The sequence below is a fragment of the Ostrea edulis genome, chromosome 8, assembly GCF_947568905.1.
Source record: "Ostrea edulis chromosome 8, xbOstEdul1.1, whole genome shotgun sequence".
Taxonomy (NCBI): Eukaryota; Metazoa; Mollusca; class Bivalvia; order Ostreida; family Ostreidae; genus Ostrea; species Ostrea edulis.
Genome location: NC_079171.1, coordinates 32556385 through 32571003, shown reverse-complemented (window position 1 = coordinate 32571003; position 14619 = coordinate 32556385). Strand labels below are relative to the sequence as shown.

The 14619-nt window shown below is 36.2% G+C and overlaps 1 protein-coding gene across 1 annotated transcript; it reads left to right on the top strand.

The window, feature by feature from the left end:
• The first annotated feature begins 2035 nt into the window (after positions 1 to 2035).
• On the top strand, positions 2036 to 14146 carry LOC125662051 (microfibril-associated glycoprotein 4-like). Its single transcript, XM_048894231.2, has 5 exons — positions 2036 to 4322; positions 6188 to 6345; positions 11900 to 11996; positions 12828 to 12995; positions 13769 to 14146. Exons 1-5 carry the CDS (start codon positions 3998 to 4000, stop codon positions 14032 to 14034), a joined length of 1014 nt encoding a protein of 337 aa, XP_048750188.2. The 5' UTR covers positions 2036 to 3997; the 3' UTR covers positions 14035 to 14146.
• The last annotated feature ends 473 nt before the right edge of the window (positions 14147 to 14619 follow it).

Below are 14619 nucleotides of genomic sequence, written 5' to 3'. Positions count from 1 at the left end.
ATGCTATTTACTTTAATAATTTTAGAAATATTTTCATTGTTCTTATGTCAGTTCCACACTCCCATTTAGACAAATAGTAAATTACAGTAAATTATGATTTCTCCAGCAAGGGTATCTTTGATGTTCGTTACCATGGAAACGAACTCACGAACCTATCTTAAAAAATGTCTTTTTTTCAATAAAATGAATACAATGTTATCTATTTAACTCATTTTGAGGATTTTTTAATTACTCTGATGTCAGTCCCATACATCCTTAAATGATCTCTCTCTGTATTATAATTATTATGATATTATAGATGAAATAACGATTTTACGAACACAAACGTAATCCGTCATGCCGAAGAATTGACCAAACACAACATGATCGGTCGTTCATTATTTCAATATTTGAAACTCAGTATTACGATTGTGTTTTGGAAGAGACCACCGACCTTCCGAAAGTAATCTGGGAAACTATCTCACTTTCCGGCGCGAGCGATTTTCGAACCCACGCCGACCAGAGGTGGGGGGCTGTGGGGTTTTGATCGCGGCGATGCTCTAACCACTCGGCCACGGAGGTCCGCGTATATATCAGTAAAAATAATTATAAATCTTCATAAAATGATAAATATGGGCCTAGTCAAAACTATTATATGAATACCTACATGTAACACTGAACACCTACACAATTTCATGTTGATCATGCTGTAAACTAATAGCATCTTCTCGGCTTGCCGGAAAGTCCCGAGAATGTGCGATTGGTATGACGTTGCCTGGCTTCGTTCTGGAAATTTCCATCTAAAATTACGGATTTAAGAAACGAAGAGACATATTTCATATCTTCAACAAATATCAAAGCTTATTTCTTCTATAAGATCAAAATTAAGGATCGATAAACAACGGATTACCCTCAGATCATATTATATCTTTAAAAAAATTGACTTTAATCCGCCACTGTCTCAAGTAAGATTTTATCATAGCTTACGGACGTCACCTCGCACATGAAACAATATTAAAAGTGCAAGTAGTAACTCTGGAGCAAGCGTTTCGGAGTTTATTGACAAAAATTGCTAATTTATAAGTATAACATTCTTAATATTTACTCGATATATCTTGAAATGTCATTTGTTGGTTTTTTCTTTACTGAGTACGGCAAATGCACTTATCCTCAAGTGTGATTATATAATTTCAAAATTATAAATTTTGACTTCGAATACTATGGGTTTTTTTTTTTTCATATTTCATTTACCTCTTGTTGGTAAAATTCTTTGATAAAATCTACATTTTCTTAACATTTTATTTTTTTTTTGGAAAAGTTGTACTTTAATGAAACTAATAGACTTAATCCCTTTATGACTGAGGTTTCCGAGACTGGATTTGTTACCTTTATAGAAAATTATTATTAACATTAAACAATATGACGAATTTGGACCCATTCTAGGGTTAAAACCCTAGGATTGCGAAATTTGTACATCCTTTTCTGCTCTTCCTAAATATGTATTTTGATTTTATACAGTATCAGCAAACTTAAAGAAGTCCTTCAAATCATTAACACAATAATCATTATACTAATTTTGGCACCAACCTCATACCAACACCTCTACCCCTGGGGTCATCAATTTGGAATTTTGGTAAATGACTATCTACTCCTTCTAAATATCCATTTAGTTTTAATTTAGTATCACTAACACTAAATAAGATTATATTTAAGTGTTTTATACATAAACACTTTATACCTAGTTTGGCCCCACCCTGAGACCAGAACCCCAACCCCAAGGATCATGAAAGTTACAATTTTGGTAGAGGCCTTCGTGTGTTACATCGCTATGCATTTATTTTTTCTTTCTTCTTTTTTGTTACGTATGTGTGGTTGTAGAGATATTTTTTTTGGAAAATAAGCCACTTCTTGGCAGTTTTGCCTCCCCCCCCCCCCCCCCCCAGGACCAAGGAATGCAGGAGTCCTGAAATTTTCAATTTATGTTATTCTTGTCCCAAATATGCTTAATACCAAATTTGAAAGGAATTGGAATAGTAGTTATGAAGAAGTTAAAATTGCTCAATTGTTAACGCACGGCGACGGACGACAATCAATTACAATAGGCCACCAGAGTTTAGTCAGGTGACCTAATAAATGTACTAGTATTGAAATATTATCAGTAACACTTTAAAATGTAGGACAGGAGTTGATTTCAATATTCCTTGGATACAGCCGCTCTACCAGCATGTACAGGTTCGTCTTCTTGTTACCAGAGATCTAAACAATAAATAATACAAATATTCAATACTCTACTGCAGTAGATAATTCAGTATTCTGTTTGCAAATATTTGAGTATAATTTCTATTTTTTTTTTTTTTTAGTTTTAAACGAGCTTCTTTGTCAATTCATGCCGCATAATAGTGTTTTTAACAAGTCCTCTCTCTCTGTGATGCTGTTCCGGGGACATTGATTTGGAATTTAATTGCTTTACGTCTATTCCTTTTAATGTATCCTATTATGTTTAGGCATGAAAAAAAAACAGGTTTGAAAAAAAATGACAAAACCCCACTTCAGTATCCATTTAGCCTGTAGAATGCGAATTCCCACGCGCATAAAGTGCATGTTGCCCATGGAGGAAATAAACAAATCTCAACTGGTTTACAATATCTAAGGGGTTACGTAAATACACTATGAACATTGAATGTCCTTTCTATGATGGAACATATGTATCGCGTTCTATCCTCATATATTTAAGTAACCCATGAGACTGTTTGAAGTTGATTCTGTGTTTAACGCCAAGTCTACAATTCAAAATGTTCCAGTTAGAGCAGAAAAAAATAAACAATAGTTTGAAAAAACGAGTAATCAATTAGGCATCAAAGTAATTCAAAGTTAAACTGTTCAGCAGATGGAAATTCTGACGTGTTTCATACCAATTGCTAGGTCGTTCTTTTGACTAAGGATTTCTCCGTTTACCTTATCAAAATATAGGGTTCATGGCGGCTGTGCCCGGTCAATAGGGTAATACTCTCTCCTTCTTAATACCTGGTCCCTTCATTGGATACTCTTAATTTGGTATTCATGGTTAGATTGATCACTGTTCGTTATCGTAACTTTTCATTCATGACATCGATCGCTGGTGGGTCACAGGAACGGATCCAGGAATTGCGGTTACGGGGGCGCCTTTTTATGAGACAGGGAGTCTGGGGGCCGACTTGAGACTCACAGCGGGTCCAGGACGAAACCCTCTTGGGGGCATAGGTGGCGAAGCACCCGGAAGCTCCTGGATTTTACATATGTTATAGGGCATGAAATATGTCTCCTATTTAAATCATTTGTACTATTTTCTATCATCTTTGATAAGGTGAAATTAGTAAAATGACGCAAATTGTAAGAGTTTTTGGAAAAGGGGAAGTTCTCCCAATAAAGTAATATTTTGTCATTTAATACTCCGGGAGTGGAAGAAATTATTGCTTCTTTTATCGTTTAGTACATTTATCTAAACAAGATACCACGATTTACCTTTTTGAAAAATTTAGGAGGGGGGCGGCGGCTGCACCCCCTCCCTATTAAATCCGACGCTGGGTAGTTATCTCCATTTTTCATTCACCAGAATAATTTCATATATAACCGCATCTTGTATACAAATTCCTGTATTTTGGCGACAAAAAATTAAATGTAAAAAATCTACACGTAAATAAGGATTTATTTATGTTTATTTTAGAAAATGCGATTTCACCGAAGATGACGATAAACGTATAATCTATTGAGGATAGCCTGAGGTTATGAAATCTTTAAAATTGATATTTTAAATCGAATGTGCTGACATTTTAATCACAAAGTCCGCTCTACAAAGCTGGAGTACTAATAATATGTGTTAGTAAACCTTTGCATTATTGAGATGAAAAGTGATAGCTTAATTCTCTCTTCTGATTGGAAGACAATGATTACTGTTACAAGCTGTACCTATATAACGCACACTCCCAATGGAGACTTAATTATTAGATGATCCGAGATCGCCGTTGCGTACTACACACATATGGAAGGGTTTCAGAGTATTTCTGTACTCAACTTTTTCTTCCGGCTTTTTCTGATATTTGCTATTCAGATGTGTACTTTATCGAGAGCTCTGATAATTTCTAAACATTTCACGGCTGACCGGAAACTGGACAACAGAGTGTCCAGCGTCAGCCCGATGGCAGAGGGCGCTGCTAGATCGCCCACCGAGTGTTCCTTTAGGTGTGGTGATGGTTGCAGTTGTTTTGGCTTCAACTCCAAAGTGGAAATGTGTCGTATCCATACGTCATGTGACCCGGCAATCATTACTGTCGAAGAACCCGGATGGATGTACTATATGTATACAGGTAAGCACGTGTGTTACATATAGTTACAACACGCGCCGGAACTCGACTACCACGCCCCTCTGTACAATAAATTCCATACTAAACAAAGCACCTGTAAATGTCTTACGTCACGAACATTGTTAATATCATTGCAAATTTGTACATGGTGAAGATAACGAACTCAATCTCATAACTCCTGTAAGCAATACAAAATAAAGAGTTGGGCAAACACGGACCCCGGATACACCAGATGTCTGGTGTGTCCAGGTGTCCGTGTTTGCCCAACTCTCTATTTTGTATTGCTTACAGGACTTATGAGATTGATTACTGTTCGTTATCTTCGCCTTTCATATGCATGTCAATGGATTATGAAAAAGCGCGGAATAGGGAGTGGGCACAATAAGTATTTCGTAGACTTTAGCTACACACAACATGGGCTATTTGCAGTTGAGAATCATTATATATGATTTCATATTCATGTGTGTAAATTTAATTTGTTTAATTTATTTTTATTCTGCATTTCATATGGTTTCACCATTGAAGTAATGTCACAAAATTGTTGGGTTTTTTTCTATGTCCATAGATTGGAAGTTGTAGTACGGCTTCGTAGAATTCGTAGTACAGTTAAACTCTCAGTCTATCCCTAGAAGTTTTTGTATGTTGGAATTCTGCCCAAGGTTCTGTCTGATTTAAAATATGGTTAAGATCAAAGGAAAAAAAAGTACCTGCACCATGACACAGTTACCTCTCAGGTGTAGGATTAGGTGACTTCACAGGCTATTAATTTTTTCTACCAGTAAAGAGACGTGAGGCGTTATACCTCTTTCAAAATTAAAGCCACATTATTCCTCGACCTTTAAACTCAGCCAATGAAATTAGATTTGTTTAAAAACTGTATCTTATTATATGTATTCATCCAGACAAGTAAGTAATGTAAAATACGGTTCTAGCGAAAAACAATTCGTTATATCCATGTAGCAATATTCCATAATCACCTGCATATGGTGTTTATATCTTATAACTAATTAGATACGCAAGAATCTGTTATATGTATGGTCAATTATTCAATCGATAAATCTTTAATTGGGTCATATGTTGTCTAATGTGTTTCATACCAATTGCTAGGCCGTTCTTGACACCCTGATTTTGACTACAGATAACTCCGTTTACCTGATCAAGATATAGGTATCAAAACGGGTGTGACCGATCGACAGGGTATACTTACCCCCCCCCCCCCCCCCCCCCCCCCCCCAGGCACCTGATCCCACATTTGGATACTATAAAACAGGTGTGAAAGATTCTGTGGTTTTTTGTTGCTGTTTCTATTTCCAATTCACTGGGATATATCTATTCGACATATTGATGAAAATTAATATTGTTAATAGATAAAACGTCTTCGATATACCGTAATGTGTAGTTAAAGACCACAACGAAAGATTTTCTCATCTCAGGTAAAATTCGAAAAGATAAACAGGTAGGCCTATAAAGGAGCATATTTTCTCCAAAAATGTGTACTAATTGTCAGTAAGAAACTTCCGCATCGCTTTAGTATCGACTTGTGAGTACTTGTGGTAAATCAAAATGGTGTTTGGTAAAGTAATATTTGGAACTAATGATCACAAGATACGAATATTTGTGAGTTATATTTTAATTTTATGGTGTCAAAAAGCCTAACCGTAGGTTTATCGTGAGGAGTAGTGTCGAAAAGTCGTACATTTAATGTTGTTGATATGGGGAAAAAGGCTTTTGATTTCAAAGTTACTAAAAGTTATTAAAAAGTTTTGAGAAACTATTTTTGATTTACACTACTTCTTGCATATGTTATGAAACAATACATCTGACATACAACACATAGGTATCATACTACATGTAAGTTTACCTTACAGATCTAGCACCAACTCGACCGATGGACTGCAAAGATGTCTACGATAGCGGGGAGAGAACAACCGGTGTATATGCTATTTATCCTTGGGGTGATTCGGACCCCAACTATCCCTCTGTGGATGTGTACTGTGATATGATGACGTCAGGAGGAGGTTGGACTGTAGGTTTAGTTAATAATTATTGAACTTGTTTTGTATGTGTTAGTTTATGAATTACCTTGTAGTACAGGAAGGGGTGCTGGTAGTAATTTCTCATAATACACGACATCCAGTGGGAAATCGGTTTAGAATAAGTCCTTAGTACCCCTTTCTTGTCGTAAAACGCAACTAAATAGGTTGGTCCTTCTGATAAGACAGCAAAAAAGAAAAACCCACCAATAACAACGAAGGTTTCGCGTCAAAGCAGGTGTGGAACGATAAAGATCCCCCATGCTCAAAAGCCGTAAGCGCCGAGCATAGACCTATACGACCGTATGCCGTACATGTCATAACACGTCATAACACGTGACGTTTGCACATTTTTCTCTAAAAATGACAAATTTTGGAACTTTGATTCAAAATTTCAGTTTGGCCACATTAAACGAACAAATTAAAGATTCTGACATGGGTAAAGAAATGAAAACTGCACAAATAAATGTTGGATATAATTTGTTCGATGAAAGTGGCCATACGTATTTTTCACAAACATAATTTATGCATCGAATGATGATAGTTTCTCATATTAAAAATAGACGTGTCCTTATAAAACATTATAAAATGATATATTTTTACATAGGATCTCAAAGCATATATCCTAATTATTTTGAAAAGTTTTATGTACATCTATGATCGAGGAATGAAATATAAATTTCGGATGATCATCGTCGAAAATCTGTGATGACAATAATCAACAACATTGTATGCCTTTGCTTTTAAAGATAGGTCCAATTTATCTCAAATGTTGAATATGCAAATAAAATAATTAAAAGACTTGACACCAATTAGCTTCTCGTATTATTTTTATTTCGCCGATGAATTGATGTTTAACTGTCACATAAATTCCGTAACCATGGAAGCGCAATACAATCAAAGGGAGATAAGTCGATTAACATAACCTGTAAAGGACTAGATAGGACAAGCTACAAAAACTGGCCCCCATTTTCCTTGAAAATTACACAAGTGTAACAATTAATGGATCAAATATTTTAATTTTTATCCTATCTTACTGTAACAAGATTTTTTTTTTGGGGGGGGGGGTCCAATTTTTTTGTTTTAGCAAGATATTGGACTCCAATTTTAGCCTAATGTGGAAAATCATGGGAATTTATCGATTTTTAAGCATTTGTATGGGGTTTTTTTTTTTACTATGAGCAAGAACGTAAACCACGACGATATCTGGACGATGAGTTGTCTGAATACATAATATTTTTCTGTATAAAATTTTTCGTGGTTTGTAATCTTGCTCATATAGAAAATTAATTAAATAGTTGTTGTTCTGTAAACAGTTTATAAAATAAAAATTGTAAACGGCACACATTTTTCCAAACAACACACGAGAAACGTTTTTCTTCCAGAATTCCAGAGTTATTAGGTAGGCCTAAGTGATTACATTTTGTTTCCTAAAAACATGCATAATCATGTTATTCGATCCGCGGACTTTACGATAGCATTATCTAACGACTTGACTTTATGTAAACATATGATCAACAAAGAATGCAGATCCGCCAATTTTGACAGATCGCCACGCCGATGCATGTAAACAAATGACCAGGACTGGGCGTCAACATGCCGTGTTCAGTACATGAGCTAGTTTTATGATCATTGAATAATTATATTTTGATGTCATGAGTAAAGTACAGTATCTTATTTTTCTCATGTTTAATACCCATCCCCAAATATAGAACATAACGAGTTAGTGTACATAAATATAGGCTGCATGTAGGACTTCGCAGACGATTGAAGTTACAAGACGAGCCTAATTATAACTTAGCCGTTCCGGTAAATATAGATCTGAAATTAATGTTGTATGTTCGTAGATAATGTCAAAATACTTGCTTACAATATAATGTTTATGATACAAAAATGTCTTGTTCAATGTTAAACACATATTATATGTATAGGCCTACCTTGTAGCTTAACGAACAATGTACATAATATATATTTATACAATGGCGTGATCAAGTCACGGTGGTGCAGTGGATAATGCACTTTTTCTGTAAGCAGAGGGTCCTATGTTCAAATCCTCTGATGAGGGTATTTTTTTTCCAACATATAAAAGTAACCATAAATGTAAATCACTTGAATTGAAGTTATTTAAGAAATAAGATATCATTTTTGAATGTTATTGGGATATGACATGAAGTTGGTCACGTCTTATAACGCTAGAAATGTATCTTTGAGTTACTGACTTTGAATATGAGAAAACAGTTAAAACAAATCTGCAGACACCCTAATTAGATTTTATTTTTCAAACTTTGATTTTCTTTGTTTTTATATTACTCAGGCGTATGAAAAAAATATAATTCTTTATTACCATGCAAAATAATCTTGCAGTATCTAATGTATATTACGAAAAATATATATTTTTTTCTATGTATGAAATTGGTTAATTGGTTTTGATTAATGAATTCAAAAGCAGTGGTAGATTTAGAGGGGGTTTGGGGGTTGCAACCCCCACCCCACCTCCATTTGGATAAGCATTTTAAAGAAAAATTCACACACACCCCTCCTTACGCGTGACATCTCCTTTGTACCCGCCCCTGATTAGTACACAGTATAGTAAATTAAGTTGTACATTTCAGCATGTATATCCGATATAATGTTAAACACTGAGCTTAATTATAAGTAATCATTAAAACATTTTATTACAAAGATGTGTAGAGATGCGTGCAATGTAAGGACAGCTGCTGAACGATATTATAAATCGCGTAAACCATAAACTATTGATAAATGAAGTTGAAAAAAGTGCTTTCTACAAAAAACCTTTTTGTCTCTGTCAAACATGAACATGACACATTGTGCAATGCATATAGATACAAATACTATGCTTCGGACAGAAAATCTATAAACTCTAAATCAGAAGAAGGAGTTGACGACAGCTACTGCCAAACACCGAAACGTCCTAGATCGCACGATATATCATAATTCATTTAAATATTCCGTCATAATGATAAAAAAATTCCAGGTATATAAATGAATATCTAAACAAGATTCCTCTATAAAAATATACTGTCAGAAATAAAATGAACAAAGTTTGTTTTTTATTTTTACCCCAGCGATTGTAATTTTGTTTCGATTATATTAAATCAATTTTTTTCACTGCGCCGCTTTATGGTTCCCTATAATGAAAAACCTGAATTTTTCCTATTCAATGTCAATTAATATTAAAACTGTTTACATATTTTTATTGAAAACTGTTTGATCTTCATGTTGTAAAAGTTTAATTTCTCAGTGACGTTAGATTATTGAAAAGCGCCGCTTGTCCATGAAATTTTGAGACAACCCTCGTACATGTTTTATGACGTTATATCTTGTCTGCCGACGCAACGTTATACAAAGGCAACTTTCCAAGTAACCCTTTCCATCAAAGGAAGCAATATCATGCTATATTTTATTATACCCCCCGCAACAAGTTGTGAGTGTGTGTGTGTGTGTGTGTGTGTGTGGGGGGGGGGTTATACTGGAATCGGGTTGTCCGTCCGTCCATCCGTCCGTCCGTCTGTAGACGCAATGGTTTCCGGGCTCTAAAGCATTATCCTTTCCACCTACCGTCACCATATCATACATATGGACTACCCATGGGATGAAGATGTTCCCTATCGATTTTGGGGTCAAAAGGTCAAAGGTCAAGCGCACTGGACATTGAAGTAGCAATACGGTTTCCGGGCTCTAAAGCGTTATCCTTTCCACCTACAGTCACCATATCATACATATGGACTACCCATGGGATGAAGATGTTCCCTATCGATTTTGGGGTCAAAAGGTCAAAGGTCAAGCGCACTGGACATTGAAGTAGCAATATGGTTTCCGGGCTCTAAAGTGTTATCCTTTCCACCTACAGTCACGATATCATACATATGGACTACCCATGGGATGAAGATGTTCCCTATCGATTTTGGGGTCAAAAGGTCAAAGGTCACGCACACTGGACATTGAATTAGCAATATGGTTTCCATTTAAATTCTTTAATGGCTTTTTTCATCGCATGGAGATGCTGTGTTCCTAGATACCTTTTGGATCATAATACTGAAGTTTTACCTATTACCAACATCTTTGGGATATTGGGGTAAGCGGGGGGGGGGGTATTCTTAGTGAGCATTGCTCACAGTACCTCTTGTTTTTTCATGAAGTACATTGTCGTAAGATTAAATTTTGACAATTTCATTAAATTCAAAGAATGGGCCAATTTTGACCTTTCGTGGCTCTAGCTCTTTGATGGCGTTTCAAAATGGCATTGTACTGAAAATTAACTTTTCACGATATGAATACATGTATAGTTTTCGGCTCATCGAGACCATTGCAGTTCTATCCAACATTAATACATTCATGGAGAATAGTGAATTAAAATATTTTTAATCATTAAGCATTCTACCCTACGTTCACAATTGCTTGAATTTGAAACTTGTGATTTACTATATAAACAAGCCGAGAGATTCATTTTAGTAGTATGTGTTATGCAAATAAAGATGTTTAACTTTGTAAACATTGAATATTGCATTGGTTAAATGTTTTATATCGTTATTTACTTAAACAATGAATTCGGCAAGTTTTCACATCGAGATCATTGACTGTAGATGTAGGAGAATTAAGCATACAGAATCAATTATTTTAGATCGTGTTTGGAACACTTAGCGATAGATAGATATGTACAGGTGCTAGAATTGCTGGGCAAATAGCACGTGATTTGTTAATAAGACGGGGGCGTGGTCAGCACTCGGTTCGTTTCGGGAAAAAAAGTGTATAAAAAGACAGTATGTTCGAAGCTATTTATATCTTAACAACTGTTGTTTTCTTTTATGTATATGGAATAATTTTTGTTTCATTTTCTTTATACAGTAATGGTATCTTTATTAACATCTGACATTAAGAAATTGGAGCACATGTATATTTAGATTATATAGACCTCACACAATAAATAGTACACTCAGAGAACTTAACAAAGTATGAATTCTAATTTAGTTAACCATGGGATAGAATTTTACAATATTTGGGATAATTCAAATCTAACGAAAGTGAGAAATAATTCACTTTCCTGTGTTAAGGCATAAGTGATATCCGGGGAAAAAAAACTACCATCGGCACAAAGTTTCATAAATCTCGTAAAATCCAGTCTTTTGTGCAACACTACAAACACGTTAGAAAATTTTACACAACATCTTTCACCTTCCTAAATTAAAGTAGAGTGGACAGCAGTCCGGAAAACTAGATTCGGTGCAAAGTCCAATAACCTTCTAAACTAACTGTTTAACATTATGATCCTAACCTTGGAGGTTGGTCTCGTTTTAAAGAATAAAATTTGCAACTTTAACCTTAGCCATAACTTTTTAACGCATAATGTTAGGATTTTCATATTTCTCGTGTGTATGCATTGTGATTCATTGTTATGGGTTTAACACCGTTTAGCAAAATTTCAGCCATTTTATAGCGGTTATTAAGTAAATGAAAAGTAAAGGTTTTGAAGGTTTTTAACGTTTCCCTTGTGTTTAAGTTATATTCGTTTATATGTTTATTTTACAGGCGATCCAACGAAGGTTAAACAGAAATGTGGATTTTAACCGAGTTTGGACAGACTATAAGACGGGGTTCGGAATCCCAGATGACGCATATTGGATCGGTACATAGTGTATCAAACATAAAACATTCCGACAGGGGCGTAGCTTCGTTAGGTTGAAGTAGGCACGCGCCTGCACATTTTATAATGTATTCTACATAATGTTTTGGTTTTTTTCTAAACTGTGGTGATCACAATCACTCGCTCTCGAACTTAAGTTTGAATTTTTCAAAAGTTGTACAATATTTACTGTCCATTGCAATCATTTTGATGCTCAGAGTAGTGCAAACGAGTCCTAATAATTCTATAAATTTTATCGGGGTACCCCATGGGGATCCGGGTTAGAATAGGTCCTCAATACCCCTTGCTTGTCGTAAGAGGCGACTAAATGGGGTGGTCCTTCGGATGAGACCGCAAAAACCGAGGTCCCGTGTCACAGCAGGTGTGGCACGATAAAGATCCCTCCCTACTAAATGGTCATAAGCGCCGAGCATATGCCTAAATTTTCCTGCCCTTCACCGGCAGTGGTGACGTCTCCACATGAGTGAAATATTCTCGAGAGGGACGTTAAACAATATTTAATCAATCGGGGGTGACCCGTGACCCCAACCTCCAGCGAGAGGGGGTCACCCCTCCTGTACCTACCCCCTCGGCGCTTCGCGCCTCGGTAAAACCTTCAGTTTCATCACACGTGCCTACACATTGAAACAGTCCTAGCTACGCCCCTGACCGACACTTTACAATAAGAATGAAATTATATATTTTGATGAGAAGATGGCACATAGAACTAAATTTACCATGAAAAAGAAGCAAAGAAAACAAATTTATGTATCTCATGATGTATCATCAGATGCACATGTAAAATGAATGAAAATAGATCAATAAATATTTCAGGAAATGACGCATTGCATCAACTCACAAAGGGGAGGAACTCGTCTCTCTACATTTCTATTAAATTAAAAGATGACACAGTGCGTTATGAACTGTATGGCCAATTCAGCGTTTCTAACGAGACGGACAAATACCGTCTGTTCCTGGGAGGACCGGTGACAGGCACACTAGGTAGGATACCTTATTAAGATGCAGATACAGATCTAGAATGAAAGGTATTTGTCGATCTGAGATGTTTTAGTATACACACGTTCTCGAACATCCTCTCCGTTATTTCTCCCATATACACATTATATGTATTCTTAGATGTTCTGCTCTGAACATCTTCTCCGTTATTTCTCCCATAAACACATTATATGTATTCTTAGATAGAACTGTTCTGCTCTGAATGTTGTTAATCACCAGTCGTCTCAGAGGGTTGAGAACAACCAGTCCCTGTAAGTAAGATTTCAGCCAGTCTACGTGAAACAATTACAGACACTTCGTTAGCATATATACAACGTAGTTATGCATCACTACAGTAACTTGACCTGAAAAGTCGGACAACGCCCACTTGACAGGTGCCGATCATCAGAACAAGCAGCACTCTTCGAATCTGTATTACTGTAGTTTCCTTATCTTTCGCGAGTACTTAATATCGCGAAACGACTCGTAGACAATACATCACGAAAACATGAATTCGCGAGTGGCCAGTTGATGAAGAGATTTTACATGTATTCTAGTAATATTAAAATGAGAGCTAGTAAAATTATTTTGCGAGTGGTGCTTCGTGCGAAATTACGCGATAATAGATTCCTCGCGTTTATTTAGTAGTCTGCAGTGTTGTAATGATACATTCGATATTTATCTCAATTATTTATATAGAGTGAATAAAACTGCCTCGTATAACGGTTCCTTGCCACTTTTTCAGAAGTAACGCTAATTTTTTGTTTTTAATTATACAGGGGACAGTATGCTGGATACAGCGTACACTGGTTTTGCTAACCGCGATCTTTCCGGGGTACAGTTCAGCACGTACGACCAGGACAACGACCTGAAGACTTCCGGTAACTGCGCTGCTAGTTACAAAGGAGGATGGTGGTTTAACTGGTGTTACATCGCCTTCTTGAACGGTCCCTGGTCACCCGGATTTTGGCCGTGGCCATGGTATCCAACGTATGCTTCCGCTTCAAATTTCAAGGAAACGAAGATGATGATAAAAGCTTATTAAGAATGTTAAAGGCTTATATATCTTTATATAACGAAACATCTATTTTGTTATGAAACACACTCGTTTCCACATTGCATTGTGCATGGACAAACAAGAATACAATTTATCCAAATTTTACGTCTTCTTTCAAATTTTTGACTGTGAATTTTAAACTCTGGGTGGCTGATTTAATGATGATTGGTTCAATCCCTGTATGAGTTCAGAATTGTGGGAAAAACGAAAGAGTGGAAAAGCAAGGGTCATCCAGTTTAGGTAGGGTAGTCGCGGGTTCAGAGTTGGTGTCCTGGATGAAAGGTGAAGATAACGAACAGTGATCAATCTTATAACTCCTATAAGCAGTACAAAACAAAGAGTTGGGCAAACACGAACCCCTGGATATACCAAGGGTGGGAGCAGGTGCTTAGGAGGAGTAAGCATCCCCTGTCGACTAGCCGCATCCGCTATGAACCCTATATCTTGATCATGTAAATAGAGTTTTCCGTAGTCAAAATTAGTGTGCCAAGTACGGCCTAACAATCGGTATGAAAGAAGTCAGACAGCATTTGACCCAATGACAAGTTGGATGCATTTCGGCTTGACTGGGAG

What these genes read in the sequence shown, in the direction of transcription:
- LOC125662051 (XM_048894231.2), top strand. Translation starts at nt 3,998, where the DNA reads ATGGAAGGGTTTCAGAGTATTTCTGTACTCAACTTTTTCTTCCGGCTT. An exon ending in GATGTACTATATGTATACAG is followed by an intron (nt 4,323 to 6,187) that starts GTAAGCACGTGT and finishes TTTACCTTACAG; the next exon opens with ATCTAGCACCAACTCGACCG. An exon ending in CGTCAGGAGGAGGTTGGACT is followed by an intron (nt 6,346 to 11,899) that starts GTAGGTTTAGTT and finishes TTTATTTTACAG; the next exon opens with GCGATCCAACGAAGGTTAAA.